We start from the raw sequence: 24791 nt of genomic DNA, 5'->3' as shown, positions 1-24791 counted from the left end.
GTGAGTCATGGTTCAATATTTAATTTCAAAGGTTGGACCCCAATTTCGAGCCTTTAACCATTGGTCAAATCTGAGCATCCAAAAAATTTCCACCCTGCTTACGGTTGCAGGAGTTTTCTTCTCTGCATCCCAAGTAAAAACCAATTAGGCTCATTCAGAGAGTTACGTAAAATATATATGAAACCTGGCTCGTAATAATAGTAACAAGTTTCGGAAACTAACGTTTTGGCCCAAGACGGATCAGATTTTCTCATCAGCTTATGTATACCCTTGGTTCATTCTCCGATGTCACTAGCCACCTAAATGCAAGAACTGACCCTGAACCTCTGCTCTATAATAATTCAAGGGCGTAAGTTGAGCACGAAACAAGATTTTGTTTTACATTTTAATTCGTGCCAGTTGCACCCAGTTGGTGGGGATTATCCTGATAATGTGATAGGTTCATATCCTCCGTCCGATCCCATCTACGTGAGTTGTGAGCAAAAAGCATATTATTTCATGTAATTCATACGTAAAAAAGTTAAAAACTGTTCATGAGATTTGGACACTATCCATAAAATGGAGAAACACTAAAGCAAGCTGATCTGTTGTTGCGTACTGCATTCACACTTTGTGCTTTATAAATAACTAAATAAAGTTACAACTAAAACTAAATCTAAACCAAAATAAATTGTGTTTATTTTCGGTTATTTTATTTTCATTCGCGTTTAATAACATATTGAATATGTTACTTGAATTCAGTTGGTCGAAAAGAGTTGAGTTGTAGACCTCAATTTTGTATGCAGCAAAAGCACTCATGTTTCTGATAATGTAGATACAATCCTTTCTGGACGAATCTATTTGAAGGCAGGCAATATACATAATTACGCAAGCTGGGAGGGTGTGTACTTGTCGACTCGCAGAAGGGACGAGCTACGCAGCCAAGGTAAAACCATTAAAAGTCGTATGATGTGAAAGTTCCAGAGTGAATCGTATGAACGTTAATGAAATTTGGAACCAGCTACCGAAGAGGAACATACATTAATTAGAAGCATGTCTGAGACTAATTGCTTCATCCATCTACGCACAGATCCACATTCAATCTAAACTTTCTCCAACTAATATTGTTACAAGATCATAAATGCAGTTCACCACGAATTTCCTTTTCCCACAGGCGGAGGATACGCCCAGAAGTGAAGAGTCATATTAAATGCTTCTAGTGATTAAATTGCATGTATATCAGAGAATCTAAAACAAGTCGCTTAATTCTATATCGATTGAAACTTGTACATAGTTTATGTTACAAAACAAACTGTAAATCACCTGTAAACACATACGTAATTATTTATTCAAGCTTTTTCACTTGGACCGTGTTTCCAAACGTGACTTGCGACATGTAGAGAATAATGTAGTGAAAGACGCCATTGATTTTTTATGTTGCTCAGCAGACGTTCGTGAAATAATGACTATCTTGGATAGGAAGTCGATCCTTGAGAAAAAATATGTTTCCGACAGCTCTTGGATAAAACAAACAAAGTGAATCTTCTATCCGAAACCTTTTAACCTTTGATTGATGGTAGCGGAAACTTTGGTCGATTTCTTTTTCTCGTTTAGAACGATGAAAGTGCTTTGAGACCGAGGAAATGGATTCTTTGTTTCTAATTTATAAATGAAACAGCAGTGAAACAAATACCCGAGATGTGGGTGGGATAAGTAAAATAGCTAATAATGCGTATCGGCTTTTGTGAATGCCCAATGCAACATTGCGATAATAGCATTGCACAATAAATGGCACAGTCACCTTGGACCATCCTCTGCAACACTTGTCACAATACGGTTTCAATTGCTATCCTTTCTGTTATATTGCATTTTAAAATGAATACGAACATATGCAAACCAGCTATGGAATTCTTCAAAAGAAACCCAGTGCAAGTCATAATGCAACATTCGGTACATGCATGCTTATTACATTTTGTTTGTGCTAAATTAATTATACATACATAGTGTACACATATCTGTAGATGACCAGCAGACTAAATTGTATATAAAAAAATATTTCGCACGCTTAATTTTTATTACACCATAAAATAGTGATCCACGCGATTTTCTGCGTAGCTTTTAGTTTAAAAATTAGGTCAGATGGAAGACTTGCATAATTCAAAAAACTATTCTGCCGTCTAAAACGTATACTTGATGTTTTATTACCTGTCGGATCCATAAACAAATATTTAATAAACATCATTTTATGTTATTATTTTAGCTCCATATTTGACAGGATCTGTCTAATAGTACATTCATTTATCTAGGCTATGGTTTATAATTTCTTGCACAAGATTGACTTCTGGCCGACTTAACTTCTTATTTGCAGTGAACCGGGTTGGTTTACAACAATCATAGGCTAAATCTCAGATCAAAGGGGAAGCAACCTTGGGCAAGTCAACATATTTGTTTACTGAGGCCCACAATCGGAAATGAAAATAGAGAATAATATGATCTGCCTGGCATGCTCATTGTTCGCTCCGCTTTGACTTTCACTCCGGTCTTTTAATTAAGGACTAAAACCAATTATCTTTGTATGGTCTCAGACTTTCAATAATTAGAATTTGATGAAGTGACTACGAACCCCTCTTAATTTACTTGGATCTTTAAAGTATTAATAATTTACCAGCTTTTTCACTTGGGTGAATATGAAAAAAGTTCTGTTTGGTACGGTATTGTATGCATGTATGCATTTATGTATGTAAATATGTGATACATATGTAGATGTGATTAATTGTGATTGGTGTGCATAACATTATATACAAATATAATCAAATAATGATTATGTGAAAGTCGTATTTTGATTTCCTTCTTTATTATTCATCTTTTAACATCGGTATCATCGTTTCATGGATTCCATGATAAGCAATCGTGGTTATAATAATCAATATGTTCTTACTAATTTGGATGGTTATTAACAAGCACATTACATGTATGCAGATACACACTTACATAAAAACGTGCAATATATTGGAAAAAATTTTGCACAAGCTTTATTGAATTTTTAAGTACGATGTGGGGTGTTCAATTAGTGTCACATTTTACAATTGATTTATATTATTAAATAAAAGTAAATAACAAGGTCTTGTTGTCGACAAAGACTTGCAGAACCATTGACGCGAGTCGTAACCATTGATATAACTGTCAAGTTATTCATTTGAAATTCTAAATAATTCCAGGTTTGAAGGTTATTCAAATTTCGCTTTGCCAAAGAGCAAATTAAATTGCTGTATTTCAGCATGATTATGAGGTTGGTCGGCTTTATTCAGACAGGCAGGCAGGCATACAAACTAGTCGGTCTGTTTGTCCTGTCACGGAACAATGCATTCAGAGGAAAGGATAACTTACATAACAACAATATGACGGTAAACAACCAGCGTTCGTACTAATATATCCAACTTTAGACGTTTGTCTCACTAAATGACATATTTGTATGACATATTTACACAGGAATCTGCCCTCTCTATACGTACATTCCCAAACCCACCATCAATTCCTCGTTATATTTAGAGATTCAGATTTTTCTTTCTCTATTTACTTGTAATTGTTATCATTCGGAATTTGCATACAACAATCGTATGACCAGTTTTTCATATCCCGCTGTATGTTCTGCATATGTAGATCCAGGTGTACATTACAACAAACGAGGTATCATATAATAATTTGATGATGAAAAGTATTGTGAAACTGAAGAACCACAATAACGTTTTCATTGTAAAACAAGCTCACATCAATGCAATACAATGTGTAGACAAAAGTAAAACATTAGCTTGTGTATCCAAAACAATGCGCGAGGCTCCGAGAATTCCATTCTCAGCAAAACAAAGTGAGCTTTTTTGTTGATGGATGTTTCCCTTATGTTTCTGCCACGTGCAGAGAGTGAAACAGATAACTAATGCTTGTTGCCTCCATTCCTCCCAACTTTCATTTGATAGGAATGACTTGTTTTCTCCCAGATGACGAGGAGGAATATCATAGTGCAATCCTGCTTCCTCGGAATTGCATGGTCGTATCTATGTAGGAAACAAACAGGCTGCGAGTACTTGAAAATTGTTTAAAAATTAGAGTTTTCCACTGCTCACCTTTTAGCTAGAGGAAGAATTATGTTCATGTCGGTCATCCAGTTCTGGAACACAAAGCTTTTTCTTTTTTCGTGCATGAAATAGGATGAGATGGGACGAGAGCTTGTGTTGTAAAACTGCGAGATTTCAGATTTTCTTGAGTGCGAGAAAATGTGAGCACGAAGGAAGAGGCTGAAACTGAGAATTTATTATGAGCTCGTGAGAAAGAGAAAAATTTTAATAGTCCATTTTGCATACTTGGTTGCTTTCGGATTCTTCATAATTTTTTGGAGATTTGCAAAAATATGGGTTCCTTGTCTTCCTTATAAAGAAAATGAACGGATGAGTCTGAGACAGATAAATTATTGTCCTACATATATATATACACATATGCCTACAAGTGCAATTATTGCACATGATGTTTATTGAACTTGCCAAATTATTAAGGCTTTTTATAAATGTGGTATCATTATCAGCATTATCCTTTCAGCGTTTCCATCCCCAGCACGCATTAATTCATTTAGTCACCCGAATTATGTGAAAATACAATTTACTCGTAAGAATTTTCACGTTTGGAGGATAAGCCGAGCATCATTTCGCTGCATACATACCTATAATATGAATTTGGAGCCTACATTATACTGACCTGTTCAGGACAATAATTAATTAGAGGAGTAATTAAAGGAGGATGACGAACCTTTGTCTTCTTGGTCCGCCCATTATTCGGCATGAATTACAGTTGTATTTATGTGCGTATAGCTAATATAACTCTAACAAAGGCTGTGGTTCATTCATTCGTAACGCATTACTCCTTAGTGCACATGTTTTGAAACAGAGATAAGAAAGTGGGTTAAATCTTGACACGATGAAGGCACATCCTACCACACAAGCAGCCGAGCCGACAGTTCCAAAGATACCCTAAATCAATAAGAGGTTGAAGAGGTTGGAAAAGTAAATAAGAAAAAGAGTATTTTCCATTGTATGAAATATCACGATTGTTTCCTTCCACCATTGAATTGGTTCCTTGTCATTCAGCTGGATATGAAAAATGCGTTGGTGCTGCTATCAGAGGCACACATCTTAATCGATCTTCCACTTCCAACCCCTCCGATTCCAAATCTCAATCTTAGTTTTGTGGTTGAAAGAATCCAATCGGTGGGTAGTGCAACGAGGGCTGCGGAGAAAACCTTCGTCACGCCGTCCTATCAACATCAACTATTATTACTTTATTACTTTGTACAATATCCGGGCTCTCGTAGACACGTTCACAAACAAACTTTCACGTCCACTACAGACGTCTCCCTCTCTCCAGCACCGTTCAACGCCTACTCCACCAATTCGAAAACTCCTTGAACTTTTCGGCGGCAACTATGGCTTTCGGATGGAGTGAGCTGGAATTTCACCATCATTCTCGTGATTCGGGTAAAAATTACGGCTTGTAATGCAGACATAGACAACGGCTCGAAATCTGACAATGAGATTAGCTTCTAATCTATACATGCAGCGTATTATTTACTATTTTATACCACAGCAAATCTTACCCTAGTTTGGAAATTTTATAATTGTGCAAACCATTTCTGCGAATGAATTTTGAGGCAAATATAACTTCAGCTGGAAAAACTTGACAAAAGACGTTTTTCCTAGAAATTTCGAACTGATCTTGTTGTTGGCTTTTTGTTTGTACTCTCTCCTTTTGAATGTTTCTTTCATAAAATGACGCGATTTTTTCACTTCCCTTTGAATGTGCCTGGAACAGAAGCAACAACACAAAGAGAGAATTTAGAGAGAGAACCAACATAAATCTCATAACTTTCTGGATTCCTATACAAAGTAAAGTTAACAACCAACCAAATCACCCGAGCGTCCAAAAGAGAAAGCCCACTCAGATAATATATATATGGTTTGCTAGCTTTGTGTCAAGAGTAGTTCAACTAACATTTACTTTTTGCAAGTGGCCACGCTAGGAAGAATCACTTGCACTATAGATTCACACAAAAATACTCATCCAACGTTTCTTTCACATTGTCAGTTAAGTCTTTGCCTCAGTAAAACACGGATACAACACTATACGATATTGTTTTCTGAGATTATATACGTACATATGAGCTCAATTGATTGTCTAATCCATTGGAAACTAGCTCATTCATACGAATATGCTTGTTCCATCAATTCTCACAACTCTTTCTCTTGATCATTCAGAATCATTCAATCCTAAAATATTTTAAAACTTTTAATTAATCTCAAATGCTAAGGTGTGAGAAAGTTGGGATAAAGATATCCCTGTAACTCGTCAGAGAAAGTGGATTAATCGAATTTTGTATGAAGCGAAGTATTTGTACATGAGTTTTAAATACTTTACTTGCTTTTGATAGTTATTACAGCGAACTAAATGTATAGAATTCGTACGCTTTTAGTTAAACATGCATCTTAGATTCAATTTTACTAATGCAACGCATATCTTCAAAGGTGCTAATACATAAAACTGTCCATACTCCATCTCAGTGGTCATTGCGGTCGGGATTTCCTATGTTCTCTTCGTCAAAATGGAACATGGCTTGGTTGCCGAAGAGGGTGGTTCGTTGGTTTTGGCCGAGTCTAACCCACTAACCGGGTTAGATAGAAAAGTCCTACGTTCTTCTTCTAGCACCTAACGGAGTTTGAATTCCAGTTCCACTCTGGAATTAGGAGGGTCTTGATTTAATTTTTAATTAAACTTCTACTTAAGCAAGAAATGGGCACCCATTACGATAAGGAATGTCGCAAATCCTAATCTCCCACCCACCGACCTCAGACGACTGGTTTAATTTACATTTAAAAGGATATGGGACCAGTCTTCCATATTTTAACCGAGTTACCACAAGTTTCAGGTGGCTGAATAGAAATTCAGGGGTGACGGATCGAGTCTAAACATCCTATACATATATTCTGAGAACAACAATCCTGCTTAAAATTGTAGCATAGGACTCGTGAATTTGAAGAGAAACTCACTAGGCGTGCCAATTGTATCGACATAAGAAGAAAATCGCAAAGCTTCCTCAGATTTAATTATTCAAATGACACCAGCAATGAAAATGTCAGAATTGTTATTAAAATCGTTGAGGGATTAACTTTCTTGATGGTCCCAATTTTAATTCTAGTAGGAAATATTATGTTGCCGAAGAGAGAAATGACCCTGACTGGATGATACGGTTTATGCAAATAAATATCAGGCTTGAAACAGTAGTTACTACGTAGTTATATGTATCCAGGAGCGGTGTGTATACTGCATATCTTGCGGGAAGTGGATAGACTTTGTCATTATGGAGAAAGTTGCAGATTGACGATTATCTGTTGGATGCGACGTGATGGTAGTTATTTGAAGGTTCTGCGGAGAGTAGGGAGCCGCTGCTGTTGAGTGAAAGCTCGTGGCGTGGTATTGCATGGCAATGAAATGACAAGTATAGAGCCAGTCTTCTTCTTCTTCTTAGGAGACCACTTCCAACCACACCATCCGGTATGCAAAGTAATCTAAAGGACCCCGGCCTTGCTAACAGCACATTACACCGTTTAGCATTTCTTCCCTTCTGTCTAGGATGTAATTAAGGACACCATGATGATAATCGTTTATAGATACTTATGCCATATCATAAACATTCCCCTGCTCCTACCACCTTATTCCCCACTCTGTTTCTCTCTTTCTTGGCTGGTGGACTGTAATGACCAAACTTGATTGAGATTTGGAGAGCCACCTTATTTTGCACATCATCCTGGGAATTTGAAAGTGAGACTAAAGTTCTGACGGGAGTATGAAGACTGAATCATAAATGTGATACCTACCAATCAATCCATTTATTCCACTAATCTTTGCCTTTTCTCAAGTTTTAGCTAGAAATGAAATAAATCTCTCAAATTAGAGATTGTGATGATCATTTGGCAACCAAGAATCACAAAAGTTATGGTTTTACTTTGAAAAAACATCTGCTCATTCTATTAAGAAGACGACGTCGAACTTTTCCTTGTTACGATAATGATAGGTTTATTGCTTCGCTCTCAATTTTGTTGATGCTAACAAGGGCACCATCTTTTATATCTGCTACCGAAAAACTGCCACAAACTAATGGGGCTAGCAAAATCGAATGTTACAGGAAAAAGTTTTCCTATTCAGTCTGAATAAGTAGTTAGCAGATTCGCAAAACCTCATTCATGGATTTACACAAATTCGAATAGACTCGGAATTTTCAAAATTGGCAAGGTACATATATAAGTTGGGGATTGGGGATACATTATTTAGCGCAGTTGGAAGTGCTCCTAGTAATTACTCTGCGTTATTGGCAAGAGGATTCCTCCGTGTGTGCATGGCAGTAATGCGCGGCGGCGGCAGTTCGGAGAAGAACTCGTACGTATGATACGCCTGAATTCATTAAAACCTGCAATTATTAACATTTGATGGATTTCACATCGCGGCATTTGGCATTTTGTCATCTTTGATCTCGCCAGGTCATCAACAATAAATATTAATACAGGCAGCGAGATACACATACATATCTAGATTTGGACAATCTAAATTCCAATTCGGAATCATGCATAATTTGCCGTTGGGATTAGGCAGCAGGAGCCCATTCGTGCCTCGCATCCAGCGGGCGACAGGTTCATGCAGACTGATCCTCCGCAGATCGGATTGAATTGATGCGTCGTCTGATCTGATTTAGGGACGAATACGGTGGGTACATCACGTCCTTGTTGTCTCCTTCACTCCAATCTGTCGTCGTCCAACTCCACATTCGTCTCCATCATGCCCATGATGGGCTTATTATCGCGTAGGTGCATGTTCATTAAACTGGCTTCCTGTCCACCCCGCCACATAGGAACCTACATAGGTTTGCTTTTATTATGCTCCAGTTCTCACACAATATACTCTTGTTTTTTCTACAGTGGACTCACCATTTCATTGAAAACTTACATAATACACATCTGCATTCGGATTATTCCTTAAAAACAACTTTCCAATTTATTGAATTTGCAGTGGATTTCTTTAGCCGGAGCTGATGTACTCGTCACGGCTGTCTGTCCTTTATCCATAAATTAGGAACGCGTTGACCGATTTTCGTCATATGAGACCGTTGGCACGCGAAGAATGAATAAATTCAACTTGACATTTACTTAGCCGGGGGTCCAACTATGTCAATTTTTTTTAAAGGTGTTGCATTTAACTCAAAATATGAGCCGCATGAACTTGTGAAAAATGATTTAAATGATGACGTGAGCATTTTGAACCAAGTAGCCAAATAAAAAATTAAGATCATCGGAAAATTTGATACTCACACATGAATGGGAACTTTATAACTATTTAATAAGTCCTGGTTCGGGCTAAACAGAGCTGTACCGAAGGTGAAAGTGCATTTTTTATTTATATAATATTGGGGAAGAAGGATACTATTATAGCTCAGCAAGCGGTAGAAATTGTATCATGACAATATTTGAGTGAAACGGCAAATGTGCAAACATCGACAGTGGAGAGAAGAAAGAAAGTCGGGGTTGACTATCGCTGGAAATTGACAAGGCAGCGCATGTTCACCCCAGCCCAGCCAACGCGAGAACCCGTGGTGCCTGCTTCCCCAATGTAAGCCTTCATCCAAATGTGGTACGTACGTGTGTCCTGTCCTGCCGAGTCCTCCAATTCTCTCAACGCTGCAAAGGAGCAGACTGGGAAATCATACGCTCCCTGGGAAAGAGAACAAGTTAGGCGAGTTACGGCTGGGAAAGAAGGGAGAAAGTCTCACTTTTCTCACAGGCTGAATTGCCCCCTAACTCAGTTCGTTCGGGGATTTCATCACGTACTGTTCTGTTCCATCACATCCGATTCTCACATTTTCACAGCGTTTGATTCTCGACTAGTAAATCCGCAACTGTCAATCCTTCCTTGCCGGATATCGTAACCTCAAAGTCGCAGGAAAATTTCACAGAATAATAGAGTGTTGATTTCATTACATTCACTATCCGTTAGGTGAGAAATAGTCATTATCACTCCCAAGAAAAGTGCACTCGTGTCACCATCTGAGATAAGATGTACGATAGTGCATATGAAAAGTGAAAGTACCGCAATAACTTTAAAGAAAAGTGGCGAGCATAATATACTCAAATTCAACGTGAGTGCAGGAGTGGTTCTAATGAACATATTTCTTATTACGAAACCCATCTGATGAAGACAATTTCTCTAATTATAATTATTATCAACCAGTGACGTTAATTATTTTTACAAACAAATAACAGTACACAAGTCCTTGGATTTAAAAAAACATTTAACGCCAGGGTAAATATACAGTTAAGTCGTTCTGATTCCAAATTAGAAAATTTGAATTTTAAGCGAAGGTTAATTACTTTGCTGTAATAGCTCATGAGTCATAAATAAATTAAAAATAGTTTCAACATAATTAACATTCTCGGTTGGTTATGCACTCTCTCGGAATTGAAGAAAGTATAAATCCTTCAGCTGGACAGAATAGCCTATAAACTTCACTTCACGGTCACCGGCATAATCTGGATTTAAATTGAAGTGGGTGATTTTCTGTAAGTTTCCCTAAATAAACATTGGTGCATGAAGAAAGCTGACTAGCCGCCTGCTCCTGAGCGAGAGATAGAGGGAAAGGTTCAAACTTTTATTTCAATATCCAAGTTACCTAATGGAAAGCACGATATTTTAAATTCACGTTGCAATTTCAACAACCATCGTCAATTTGGAGAATCGAATCCTTCCTGTACCTCCCGAGGCTATTGATTTCACTTCACTTTCACTACCAACAATTTCCAGTCCACATTTCCTCCAGCAGCGAGCACCAGAGTACCAACTAGTCTGCTCGAAAAGAGGACAAAATTATTTACTGGTGTGTGATCGTTCGCAACCACATTGAATGAAAATTGTATCACACTGAGAGTCCACAGAAGCGAGCAATTCAAATCACTTTTACTGCAAAAGTAAGAGAAACATTCTTGTGTAAAATATTCGTGTCGGTGGTGTGAGCAAGGTGGAAGAAAAAACCAGAGGCTCGACACCCAGCCAACGAAACCAGTGTCGTACGTAAGCAACGTGTGATTCCGTTTACAACGCGTGGAGTGGGGACAGGAAAGGTGAGAATTTGTAAACTGTCGCGACTCCCTGTGCACCACGCTCGTATGCTGCGGATGAGTGTTGACACTGCTATTATACGCGTTTAGTCGAACAAAGAATTAAATAGGACGAGAGAGAAATATTGATACTTGAGTCCCAAACTTTCTCTCAAATCATTAATTTGTGAAGAGTGTACTCCAAATGTATGTCAATGTAAATACATTATTGCGCCCAACTCCAACCTTTGAAACAACTCTCCTTGGCATCGAAATGTCTCCGACATAAAGGAAAGAAAAAGTAAGTCGCCTCATAAAATGCTGAGTTTACAGGCATTTTCGTATTAGATGTGCACATACACATGCACAGAATACGGACTCTCATCACATTCAGTCCACTAGACATTGAATGTTGTCTCACTTTATACTTGCTTGTGTAAGTTCTTTGATGCATTTAATATGTGAATGCTCTCATTGATTCAGACTTGAGAACCCTTTAAGAATATCGAATGAATGCACACAGGGATTGGATTCTGGAAATAAAATTCTGCAGAGCTTTGTTCATAAAAACGGTCTGCCTCCCGTTTTTGACTTGAATTAGAGTTTTGCAAGTATGCATGCAAGTTGGTTTGGCTATAGCAAATACGCGGTCAACCACAAGAGGCTGGATTCTATGTGAATTTTACTCAATTGCAAACGCCTTCGATCATGTTACATACGATTATTTGAATTTTATTGTCATATTCCTTTTTTATTATCATTCTCCATTTCATCTAAAAGTTCAAATATTGTAACGAATCTGTACTTTTTCTCAACTTTCGGGATTTAATCTTATCGCAACTCTACACACTTTTCTTGATTGCTTCTTTCAAATGTTATGTCTGAAGGCTGTTGCACGCAACACAATTATACAATTATATTTAGAGCCCACTTATATAATATGTTGGTCTCGATCGTAGTAACAAGTTGTTTTGTTTAAAATCTGTTGTTTAGTTTTTTGTATAAATAATTGACAGAAGGCCATCCGACGGAGCTTGCAAGGCTTTGACAGAAGTGTTTTCCAGGGACTTCGCAGTGAGAAAAAGTTGTTACTCCCAGATTTATAATTCAGCGTATACGGAATTTCCATCCCGAGCTGAGTGAGTGAGCCAAGGCCTTTCTTTTTCCATATCCAGTTCCACATGCACCACTACTGACCCCTTTTCACAGTTTGGTTCGGTTCGTGTAAGGAAAACTGCTAATGATTTCTTTCTGCTGGATGTTCGTTCGGTTCTTTCTTTTCTATTTGCTTGGCTGGTGGGTCGGCGGCGGGGTGATAATTTACGAAGACTTTTTCTCTTCCTCCAACCATTATCATTTATTTGATCATTCGCCTCTCAGGAATAACTTTCCCTTCCAAAGAAACTTCCTCACACTTAGCCGAGTAATGCGGGTTGGCTGGCTTTGCTTGACTTGGCTGCTGCTGAAAGTGAAAGTCCAATAGAGAAAGTCAAAGCGGAGGAAGTCCGCACTTTTCTTTACAACGTCCCATTTATTCTATCCCTCTGGAAGCCACACTGGTCACCAAAAACTAGATTGCTAGATTTAGGGGTTTCCTCGACGTGGCAAATCTTCGAGCTGAAGGTCAGAATTTCTCATAAATAATCAAGCCTGCAGTAATTTTTCAAAGGGACCTAATCACTGCACACTAATTCAATCGAAACAATCAGCCATTCACAGATATTCATACTAAAGATTTTCATATTTTCCTCATTTGGATGAAATTCTAGGATCTAAATCGGGAAAAGGTTGCACAAAATAAATTGGATACCTACTTTCAAAGTATTTTTCTTTGTTTAAATTTTAGTACTGGAATTGTAGAGTATGCAAGTAGATCATGCTCGCTCAAGTATTAACTCTTAAAATGTATTCCAATTTAGCATTCATTACACACACATTCAAGCGACATGTCATGCCGACAGTTATTTTACGAACAACAATCAAAAATTACATTTGCGGTTGCACTTAAAATAACTTTGCATGGAGAAAGTTTGTACCTGCATGATAGAATTTGGACCAAGCCTGTGTACACTGTTGAATTGAGAGACAAGTTGAACAGCCACAAACCAAAGGGTTTGCATTCTGCAACCAGATTGTAACTTGCTGTGACAAGACGGAGAGTGTCACTGTGAGCGGTGACAAGATTAATTAGGACATTTACAGGTATCAACACGCAAGCAAGTTTAGGACACGATGTGAACGCTGCTTGCTGAGCTATATGTGCATATCAGGGACAGCATCAAGGCTTAATTAGAGACATTAATTCCTTCACCCGTCAGAACAACTTTCTTGTAACACACTTAATAAAGTGGTTTCTCATGCCTTGTTCTCATTTTCAAATAAAGCCACCGACCAAGTGCTCGGCAAACCGCTCAGATTACGACGACAACAGTTGCATAAGCATAAACTCGTACATTTACTTGTATGTATATAGGACATTGTGATTACTTATATCGTTTGCTTGCAGTTTTTTAGTTCTAACGGCGGTTCTAACCATGCGTTAGAAACCATAAGACCAAACTACGTGACGTCAGCTAAAAATTCTCATAAATATCCTCGTACAAAGGTGAAAGTAACTACGAGAAGTGTATAATTTTATTGGTAATTACAAAAGACTGAAAGACGTTAGCAGCAGTGCCAGGATTTTAAACCAGCCGAATGCTTATACATATGCACCTACATAAAGTCATCCGTTGATATTGTGTGGGCGATTGCTTTCATAAATACAGTTACGCTGAATGCTTAATATTTGTTGGTGTCACCTGTCACTTACAAATTTGACTATTCCGAGCACTTCGGACATTTGAGTTCAATGGACAATCACGAAGCGTAATATTGTATTGACTAACAATGTTCATATGCAATGACAACAAAGCTTGGTTTCCCTCTCAAATGCAATTCAATTTGTTACTGTTATCTCATACCATTTCATGACAGCAAACATGAGCAGAATGGAAAGCTAAAAATAGACCCCGAATATATGGACTTTGCAAGAAGGTGGTTGGAGAGAATAACCTAATTATGTTTATTCCCATTACATAAAAGTACAGGGAAATATATAAATATATAAAGTACTGAAAGGGATGGAAATACAGAAAAGACTTGTAAACTCGAGAATTACAATGACGAATATGGGGAATTACCTTAAAAATCTTTCGTATGCATTAATTATGACATGTTATGAATCATGTTTGTCCAATACGTAACCGAGGACGGTAATTCTCAAGCCAAACCACAGAATCAGGCTCAACCTCAGCAAACGAGAGCAATGTAAATTTGCATACTTAATTTAAAGAACTTCAATCTTTTCAACTCACACTCCAATTCATAATTTGCTCCAGACATTTTCCTTTCCTTTCTGCCTCCACTCAATCTCTGTGTATTTACATTTTAAAAATTCGACCTCCGCACCCCTTTCTTGGCCAATCACTTCACCAGTAGTGCTATAGAGGGGCACATAAAAGTGGCACTAAACAAATCTTTCCACGCCATCCACGAGAGAAACTATGCTGCCACTCACTCGCGTAGATATTTCACAGAAAACTTGGCTATCCACTAGTTTTAAACTTTTCAGAATGAATTCTCCTCTCTCTCTCTGCGTTACTACGAATTTGGGGAAAGTGGTTCTACTTCATTCATCCGCTGACTTTGCTTTTTCCACTGGTGGTTAAACGATGAAAAAGCACGATTTAATCAGAGCTGTCAGCGGCTTTGGCATAATAATATTCATTTCTTTATTGCAATCAATTTACTATGTTTTTGGTAATTTTTATCTTGAAATGATGTGCTGTCGGGTGATGAGCCACCCAAGTTGTTGAACAGTTAGTTAATTTTTTAGAGATGAACAACGAACGAACTTTCTGTACTGAACTGGACCACATTTTTTCCTCTCTGCTGGATCTACATTGAAATTGATAAGCCCTGCCCTACATGTTCCCATCAGTGTAAGTAAGTCAAGCAGTCAGGTTTCCTCCTCATTTCTCATTCCTTGAAATTTACTCGTGAGATTTTATCAACCGAGTTATTTTTCAGTGTCCTGTCGAGGGTGAAGAAGTCCACTTAGTGGGATGAAGTTTCGGAGGCTCGTGATAGGAAAAAGTATTGCAGATGTCATAAGTCATGTCATCAAGAGAGGAGGAAAGTTTGGAGAAATAGTTGAACCTCCCTAGATGACCGGGAGCGCTGTGGAGGAGTCCTCATCCTCACTCACTGTGTGGGTAGGAAGGAAGGAAGGACGGCTGAAATCGAGATGGATGTCCTTCCGTTATCCGAGAGTTGATGAGCTCAGAAAATGAGTTGGTCCGTGTCACGTCCTATTAACATCCAAGTGACATGTTCTTATCTTATGCACCCTATTTATCCTTATTAGAGAGCTGCCCTTTCCCATGATTACCACTGCCTCACACACCACCATCAGCTCCTAGTGAAAGACATCATTTGTACCTTGCTCAAGATAAGATACCCAACTTGGTGGTTGGCTTTTGGCAGTTTGCAGTGAGCTCGGACTGAAAATGAAAGCATTCCGTGTATGAAAAAGTTTCTTTCTCGAGAGCTTCTTGCCTACCGCTTTTTAACTCCTTGAATCATGCAGAACACGTAAAAAGACGCCAGCGTGACGAAGAGATGGACAGCACAAGTGCAGAATGATAAGGACATGAGAATGCAACTTTCCACTCCTCAATCTTGCCAACACCTTCTTCAAAGGGACCAAAAAGATGGGAAGGACCGCTGCCAGGTTTAATATTTGATTGGACAAGTATATCCAAATGCAAGCACAGTCAGCATAGCGTTGAATCGAGCTCCTCAGCGTTTGTATACGCATCTACCAATGTAACAATGATGTAATAAAATTGTGGCACCCTTTCTCAAGCTCAATTTCCTTGAACCTTGATCATTATGTAATTTCAAATGGTGTTCGTATGTCTGTAGTATGAGCTATAAGACTATGTAAGACTTGTGTCTTATAAGTATGTTCCATATCACCGCCGCTAATGCATGTTAGCTACTCACCTGGCATGCACATATACACATTGATCGCCTGCAGTTTTGCTATTTTCATACAAATACGTACATATTTTATTAGAGTACAAACTTACAAAGTCATAGTCGTCATATACGTCAGTCTCTTGGTTTTCCTCAGCGATCTAAAACTAGTCAGGAGATCCTGAGGGACTAGAGATCAAAGAACTTGGTTAAACTTGTTGTGATGATGACTATACACAAGTCTTCAAAGCAGCGAGAGAAACCTCGGAGCGAAGGGGCAACTGCATAAAAATCTAGAAGGTTATATACGTGTAAATATGGGAAAGTCATTGGAAATATGATGATTTGATACGGGATTGAGCTGTATGAACGAGCATGACTTGTTGGCGAGACTGGAAATGTAATACTCATTCTGCCAGCATAGTCCTTTTTCATAAAAATATTTGAGGTTTTTGATTTGATATGATCGCGTCAAAGAGAAACTTACATCAAACAACGGTCTGCAGGGCTGATTTTAAGGCGATACAACAAACAATAATAAGGCAAAGGATCATTGTGCTTGCCTTGAGCCCCAATATGCCATATTTTTGACAAATAACTTTATGACAAAGCAGGAAAGCAAAGCCTGTTTGTATCAATAAACACAACGAAATACAATTGCATCCAAAATTAGGGCATTAACTGAGCCTTAATTTTGTTAACACACCAAGTCCAGTTTTGTAAAGTAAGTGTCTATTTCTGTAAAAAGATGAAATTGAAAGGAACGGCACATGCTAAATAATATTTGTATTGCAATTTATTCACATTCATCAAAATACATATGTACATGCGCATAACCTATGAGAACATTGTTCCCCTTGACATGACACCAGGAGTAAAAATAAATATTTCAAAGCAACCTAACAAAGGACACTAAATATCTTGTTAGCAAAGGTTTGTTTAGTTTTCTATAAGAGGACATAAAGCTGAGAGGTGTTTCAAGGTAACAAACTTTTAGAGTTTTATAGAATTGCATTTTCTCCAAGCATCAAACTTTTTCCATCGCATCCATAAAATTCTTTCCCTTCTCGCCGAAATCAACACCAGTCTCGTGGACTGACATAACATTGTCCATCAACTCACTGACTAGGGACACAGCCTACCCGTCGATCCATTCAGCACGATGGGCATATCCTGCTCCAAGTCTCTCAGGAGAAAGTGGGACATTTCATGTTAGCCAGTGAGACTGGCTAAGCCCAAGGAAGGAGCCACTCCATTGCTGCCAGAAATAGAGTACGCATTGAAGAAAACCTGTAAAATTTTACAAGTTTTTCGAGCCTCTTTCTTTTGGCTTCTTTTCTGTTCTTCTCACTCTCGTGCACTTTGTTCGGGTTTCTCTCTGCTTCGTTACTGCTTACTTTCCCTTGTTGCATATCACGGAAAACAGATTGAACAAAGTTTGGTGAAAGAACCATTTATTCGTCAAATTCGCTATTATGTTGTACGCCCAAGCCTCACTTGTATTAGCAGGCATGCAAGCCACATATGCAGGCTAACGAAACACTTACGTAAAGAAAGAGTTTGTGCGTCTGCTTGATTTTTGAATGCTCCTTTTCGACAGATTCGTTTAGTTTGAGCCCGTGTCAATCAAAAGGATTTGGGATAAGCTTATTTCCCCTTCAGTCGGCCGGTCTGTTTGCAAAATAAACTTTTTAGTGGTTGCTGCTACTAAACTGAATCCTATCACTGAGTCCTCGATCGTCTCTTCAAACGTGGTGAACCAACTTTTCTATTTTTATGGTCAAGTTTTTGAAACTAGCAACTTCATTTTTGGACAGGATTAATAGTAGTATACATATGTTGATGACGTTCATTGGTATGGAACTATTAGTATAACAAAGGAGGCGTTGTGTGTGTAAATAAATATCATGTCTGTTAATGACGGTCTCAGTTTTAAGCTGTTTTTCTAGGTCTTGTTTGCACTTAAGTTTTACGATCAAGGTTACATCAGGTTCAGACACAAAAACTATATGTAGATCTACTCCCGTCTGCAGCATTATCATGCAGTCCAGTCACTAAAATACATTCTGCACTTGTTGGTTGGTTGGTCTTGGTAGACTGGATCCAACTTTTTCTTTGCAAAAATAAATAATCAATCATTGGGGATCTCACTCGGTAGTCCACTTATTTATGTATTTACTCACTTTATTTATAGTAATAAATGCAATGAAACCAAATGGGAAATCTTCAGTCTCAGTCAGAATTCTCTCCAACTTGTCACGCTCACTTCAGCTCAAATAACTTTAAATGGAGTAATACTATCTAACGAACTAAGGAGATTTCAGTCAAATCCACAGGTCATGTGAAAATCTGTAGAAAAACAGTGCAAACTTGCTGCTAGTTTGTTTTCCAGTAATATTCTTTTACACGAAAGCTTACATCACAATTGTTTACATCGCAATTATTTCTTAACATATTAGATAACCTTTTAGCTGATTGTTGTAAACACCAGGAACGAGGCGGCCTAGTTCTTATCACTTATATTTGCATGTACCTATGGGCTTCTGCTATCCCCTGTGGCTCTGAAAGTTTTAATCAGCTTGTCGACACCTTAGGAATTTACTTTGCAAACTGCTACTGGCTATAATGGACTATATGCATGTATGTATACGTATATATGTATACGCTATAATTCCATCTAATGCATGGCATAGAGGTGTATATACATACGAATGTAAGTTAAGACTGTATGGTAACCTATACAAGTGCAAACGAGCTAAATACACAGGACCTCGTCATCGTAATTATTTTCATAACCCTCGTTATCACTTGAGTTGATATGGAATACACTCAGGAATCCTCTCTTAAAATAATGATAATGATAAATGAAGAGAGCAAAATAGCAGCAAGACCACAACCGATGCGGTTACGAGGCTAGAGTTTCAAACATTATTTTGAACTGATCTCATCATCTTTTGTGCCCGAGTTATTTAGAATGATATAGTCCAAGCTTGGCTGAGTCCGTCCTCGTTGCAGCTGCTTCTCGTCCGTTGTGTAGCTTGTTACGAAGTCTGCAAATTTTAGCTTATGGAATCACTTTGCATAACATAATCGTTGTCAGTCTGTTGGTAAGGAAATTGACCCAGAGGCTATCATTTTCTATGTTTTACTCCACGTTTCTCTTTTGCATGATGGATAATGGATGAGTGAGTGGCGAATGTGCAGTGCAGTTAAGAGAGAGAAAAGCCTCGCTCGAGCTTAGTGAAGGAAGGAAAGTGCAGATTACTTATTTGAATTTTCCATTTTCTGAGATAGGAGGAACAAGAAAGTGAAAGTAATTTCTCAAAATTGACAAAGCCGCTCAACAACTTGAGCTTAGCATAAAATAATGTGTAGCCTTTGAAAGGTGAGAAATGGCAACTTTGTCACGATCCCTCTTGTATCAGTTTATCATTAGTTGTAGTTTATGTTCTTATGTACGTAGTATTGTGTGTATGCACATGGATGTTGTCCAATCTCTTTGTTGGATAAATTATCATGTCTTAGCAACAATGCTTGGGTTGCGTGCCTCCGGCTGGTTAAATCTTCTTAAGACGTCATATTTTCTAAACTCACGTTATTTTTATTAAAATCTATAGTTTATAAATGCTTCGTAGATAAACCCGTCATGGAGAAAGATTCCTGTGAGCATGAATCTCTCATAAAGTTGAGAGCTGTACGTATGTACATATGTGTAACGTACATATGTACATGTGCACACGTATGTGTAGAAACATTTATAAAGTAACCAGATTTAGGACTAACCGCAAGATAGTGTGGGTGTCAGATTGAAGTTGCGAGTTCAAAATTGGAGGAGAAAGCCTTATAAACCTTACGGACCTTTTAAGCCGGAGACATTTAACCTGACCCAGGCTGACTCAAGTGTTTGTGTATCAGTGGTCATTAGTTTCAATCCTGGTTACTCGAGTTGGCGGTTGGCTGGAGTGTTCGTGGCATGATCATCACATGAAGGCACAGGCAAAAGGCTGACTATTACATGGGGACTACACGAGCGAAGAGCAGCAGGATGGTCCTGAAGGAAGTTAGAACGGGAAACAAAAACCAGTAGACTTTTAAGGATTAGAATCTAGAAAAAGCTGACATAGACAAAGACACGGCCATGTCTTCCATTTATTTCCTGCCTACTTTTTAGTCACTCTTTCTCACTTGGACTCTGCTCTGAAACTCTGGCCGTGAGTGAAACTCGGATTCGTAATCCAAATTGAAAAATTGGTTGTATCTCGTCTCAAGTCTTAAGAAAAGGCAAAGGACTTGATCAACTTGGTTGAAAACACGGTTTATAAATCTTTCTCCTTCTGACAGCTAAAAACTTGACCGACATGTTTTATTTGTATAATTTCGCCATTTATATTGAAACCATATTATGTACACTATAAAATGAACACCGGTTGTTGTCAAAACAGTCGGATTTTTATATGTACTAGACTACATATTTCATACCCAATTTAAATATTGCTGGTACCACATTCGATTACAATAGCCCTATAAAGTAATAAAGTTATATTTTATTCTGCAAGAAAATTTAACTGTGGGCAACATGTTTCTTTTTTATCCAAGTCAATTCGCTACTGTCTCAATCGTAGTCTTACAGATGTAATTGCGTTCATTATCAGTTACCAATTTTGCTTTCACCTTACATTTGAATTTCTTTTAAGATAGATACACCTCAGATACACATGAGATTTGGTAACCTGTGCATGTGTACATTTCGTCATGAGTGTTTGTGTGCGAATACTAAATATGTATGAAAACACATATACGATTAAATTCTATTTTTGACGCACGAGTTGTACTTCTCAATTTCATCGACTAAATTGCAAAATACTATGATCAGTGTTTGTAAATAAATATTATTCAGCACGTCAGCCAGCATCAATCCGTGTAATCTTTCTGATCTGAGTGGAGTTAGATGTATCTGTGCTGTCCAATGGTGAGGCTGCCAGAATAGGGGTTGCGGATGGTAATCGCAAACACGACGGTGCCAAATCAGCTTGACCTCACACTGGTCCCCCATTGGATCTCTATGGCAGAGCAGCCACATTCAATTTATTGATCAAGAAAACCACTCAATCTAATTTAATCTGAGGTATGTGCTTGGTTACTGCCAGCGAACCCAGAGATTCAACTTTCACTCACTCAACATCAGAGGAATAATAGAATAGGGCCCAACTTGGGATTGAAGTTGTATCGAGTGACTGGAAATAATAGGAATGCAATGAACAAAGTAAGTAGTTCAAAGCTCCAAGCTGAGCAAACAAGTACAACTTTGACAATGTTCTGCACAACTGGACTGTACATCACCAGGGTTAGAAGGACTAGTTCAAAGTTTTGAAACTACTCATCAGACTCTATTAGAATTATGTAGTGAATGCTATTATCCAAACTAACAGCCAGCATTTCCTGTCTCTAGATACACACACATTATAAACACAAAGTGCCTGTAAACGCATATGTATCAGGAAGGATACTCTTGTGTAAATGTGGAAAATATTGCTTTAATACAATTACACTCAAGTAGGTCAGCACAAAGATGCATTTGTAAGGCGAGTAATCTGTTGGACGTCAATATTTACTAAAATTAAGGTGTGTGCCATCAAAAATTAACACTCCCAAAATGACCATCAATTGGTGCTTCTTCTATTAAAAGATTAAAAATTTGAATTTAAAAAATTTCTTTAAAACTGAGCCCCATTGAATTATCTCTTCCTTTACAACTCTCATGTCTTTATTCATTTATGTGACGTGTAGGGAGCGGAGTTGTGAAGTTGGCGAAAAAGGCGTCGTTAAGCCACAGTGCGGAGTGACACGAAAATGGCACTTAGATATTGCAGAACGGAGAAAACTCTTGGAGTGAACGAGATAAATCTGAAGAGGCCAAAACCAAACCAAATTAATGGTTTCCGCTTTTGAAATGGATTTTGGACTAGTAAAAGTAGGATCGCAGAAGATTATTTGTTATCCAGATCTACACTTTGGTGTATGCAGAGTTTTCCTCGAGTATGCATTTTGGGAGTGCAAGCGGTGGTATACGGAGCCCAAACGGAGCCCAAACCCACCAACATCAGCATCAAAAGCACTTGATGTTCATTGCAAATTCCAGTCCGCAGTTTCCTTAATCCTTTCTCGCTGTCTCCGGTTGAGGCAAACAGAGCATAATCATCTCGTCGTCTTAGCCTACATACAGTGGATGAAGTGACATCAGATCCCTCTCGCTTATCTTGAGAATAATTGGACGGGGCAGACTAAGAACTTGGTGAAGTGATGTGATCTATATTCTTATATTTATTACATCCATCAAAAATATATTGGTTCCGATTATGCCACAAAGCTATCAGAATTGACGATGGTAGTAGAGAACTGATTTCTGATCCAAATGTCTAAATTGTATTAATGTCCCCCTAATTTTTTGTCAAAGTTTCCCTATTACCGATCCCAGTGGTTACATCACGGGTAGGGTTTGATATAATAAAAACTCTAGAAAGTAGACCAGCTACCACTTATTTTCACTGTCAGCCACACTATATGTACACTATACATACTATATGTACTAGCTTGTGTACATACATAGTTGACATTGGAAAGCTCTTTATTTTAATTCTCCAGGTGGAGCTAATTTTTGAGCTCTGTGACTGAGGTTTCCATTGATCAATAGGATGCCTTTCCGTGGTTCAGACGTTGGATAATGCTCCTTAAATAAAGGACTCCATGGTATAGATAACTCTTGAGTTTTCATCCAATTTCAAGTGGGCATCACAGTTCCTTTGATGTTTGATGTAACCTCACTTACTTATACGGTTTGACCACACCATAAAAGCGAACCCCATGCACCGTGATGGTCTTCTAGCATTAGGTGTACATATATCCATTTACTTAATTACATATGCATTTTGCGCAACTGCAGAGTTGGATGAACTCCGAAATTTGCGACATTAATCATCATAAACAGTTATTAAATAGTTTATTACTAAATGTTACTCTGCAACATGAAATTAAATATTTAAATACTGCCATCGAGTTTTTATCAGAGGTTGCAACAGGAATTATTCATCACTTGCATACGTTTTTTGTGGTGCATATTGTACAAAGAGCATAATTGTCAACGGATAAAGTAAATGATAATATTCAATAATAATTTTCATGTGTATATGGATGTATACATTGGTATATTGATGTATATATCTGTATACCTTCCACCACTCGCCAAAGCGCATCGTCACATTTGACCCTGATGTGACGTGAAATATCAATGAGATCAGTGAATATCAAGAAGCGAAACATAACTATGGTCTAGTTAGCTATTCGATAGTATGTACATTATACATAATATGCATATTAAATATGTACATTAAGCGAAGGAGAGTGGAAAAATCAGCTTATACACAAAATATACTACATATATACCTAATGTGTTTTAATTTAATCGACTGTTGTGAAACTAATGATTTTGGAGCGGTTATAAAACACTGTTCTATAAATTGCAGGTTTCGTGGAATTGGACACCCAACGAGCAGCTGGACGGCAATAACCATAAAACTCTAGTGGACACTTAAAGAAATGCAGAATTTGCCACATCAAGAAACGACCAATTCACGGTAATCCGGTGACTAGAACAGACGCATACAAAGATAAACTGTAATCCCTTCTTTGGTGAATTTGCTCTTCAAACTCAGTCAGCGAATATCTTGGAAATCCACATCCTCGTCAACCCTATAAACTCAATTTCAATCATATTTCATTCATTAATGTCAATGCTTCAGCAACAACCAGATATTCATGTCCAGATCCAACTGACCTCTTTTTGGCTTACAATCCCAATACAACTGTTCACAACGTCATAGTAGAAACAAGAAAACAACTTTTTTTGGATCGTTACTCACCAAAAATAATTTTGAAAGTGATTTGGTCTAGTTCCAGCTATATGTACGTACACACATGCGAACCAACAATGGTGCTCCAACTCGCCTCATATTTTTGAAGGATAGTGGATAGTTAAATGAAACTGCCCTTTCCATTTACTTTGGTGGTGCAGTAATAAAGTTTCTAACGGCGCTGCACACTCTTTACTGAGTGAAAAACTATATCAAAAAACAGCAATTCAGAGGCGTAAAATTACAGACACGTACATGAACTAAAACTTTACAAGGCAAAGGGCATTTCTCAAACTGCTCAAACGTAGTTGTTTCCTCCTGATCGAGAGTGAGAGGGAGAAAAAGAGAAAGCTGACACAATCCACGCAACCAATCTGGTTTCAAATGTTTTGTCTGATGGGATTATCGATGATTCTTCACAAATTTTTACTGCAAGATCAATCAAGGATGACGATGAAGAAGTGTTCTAACCGAGTACTTACCACTATCGTCATTTTTATAACTTTATCCCTCACGTCCAACTGCCATGGTAAGTACCGCAATTATGATTTTATCACTTTTACCCGTACTGTATCATCCTCAAAGCTGAAAAGCCTGCCTATTTATCTATTATCTGCTAGAAAGTAGCCCTGGAAGGTGGAATTATAAATAAACCATATTAAACTGACGAAGAGGTGAAAGTTACAAGCTTGCTCGTCTTAGG

At 38.0% G+C, this 24791-nt stretch overlaps 1 protein-coding gene and 1 long non-coding RNA gene across 2 annotated transcripts in view; one reads left to right on the top strand and one right to left on the bottom strand.

The window, feature by feature from the left end:
- Nucleotides 1-3565: 3565 nt before the first annotated feature.
- On the bottom strand, nucleotides 3566-9099 carry LOC118434175. The gene is made up of 4 exons (XR_004833817.1): nucleotides 4777-9099; nucleotides 4338-4690; nucleotides 4101-4277; nucleotides 3566-4031 (listed from the first exon to the last, which is right to left on the bottom strand). It is a non-coding gene; the product is annotated as an uncharacterized LOC118434175 (long non-coding RNA).
- A 644-nt stretch (nucleotides 9100-9743) lies between these two features.
- LOC110843321 overlaps nucleotides 9744-24791 on the top strand; it is an 82637-nt gene continuing 67589 nt past the window's right edge. Inside the window, exons 1-2 of the mRNA XM_035856991.1 lie at nucleotides 9744-11460; nucleotides 23702-24617. Coding sequence (XP_035712884.1) covers nucleotides 24473-24617 — 145 coding nt within the window. The 5' untranslated portion in view covers nucleotides 9744-11460; nucleotides 23702-24472. The remainder of the gene's footprint in view (nucleotides 11461-23701; nucleotides 24618-24791) is intronic.

This window comes from Folsomia candida, unplaced genomic scaffold (genome assembly GCF_002217175.1).
Source record: "Folsomia candida strain VU population unplaced genomic scaffold, ASM221717v1 Fcan01_Sc001, whole genome shotgun sequence".
Taxonomy (NCBI): domain Eukaryota; kingdom Metazoa; phylum Arthropoda; class Collembola; order Entomobryomorpha; family Isotomidae; genus Folsomia; species Folsomia candida.
Note: the sequence above shows the minus strand (reverse complement) of the source record. Positions and strands in the feature narration are given on the sequence as shown.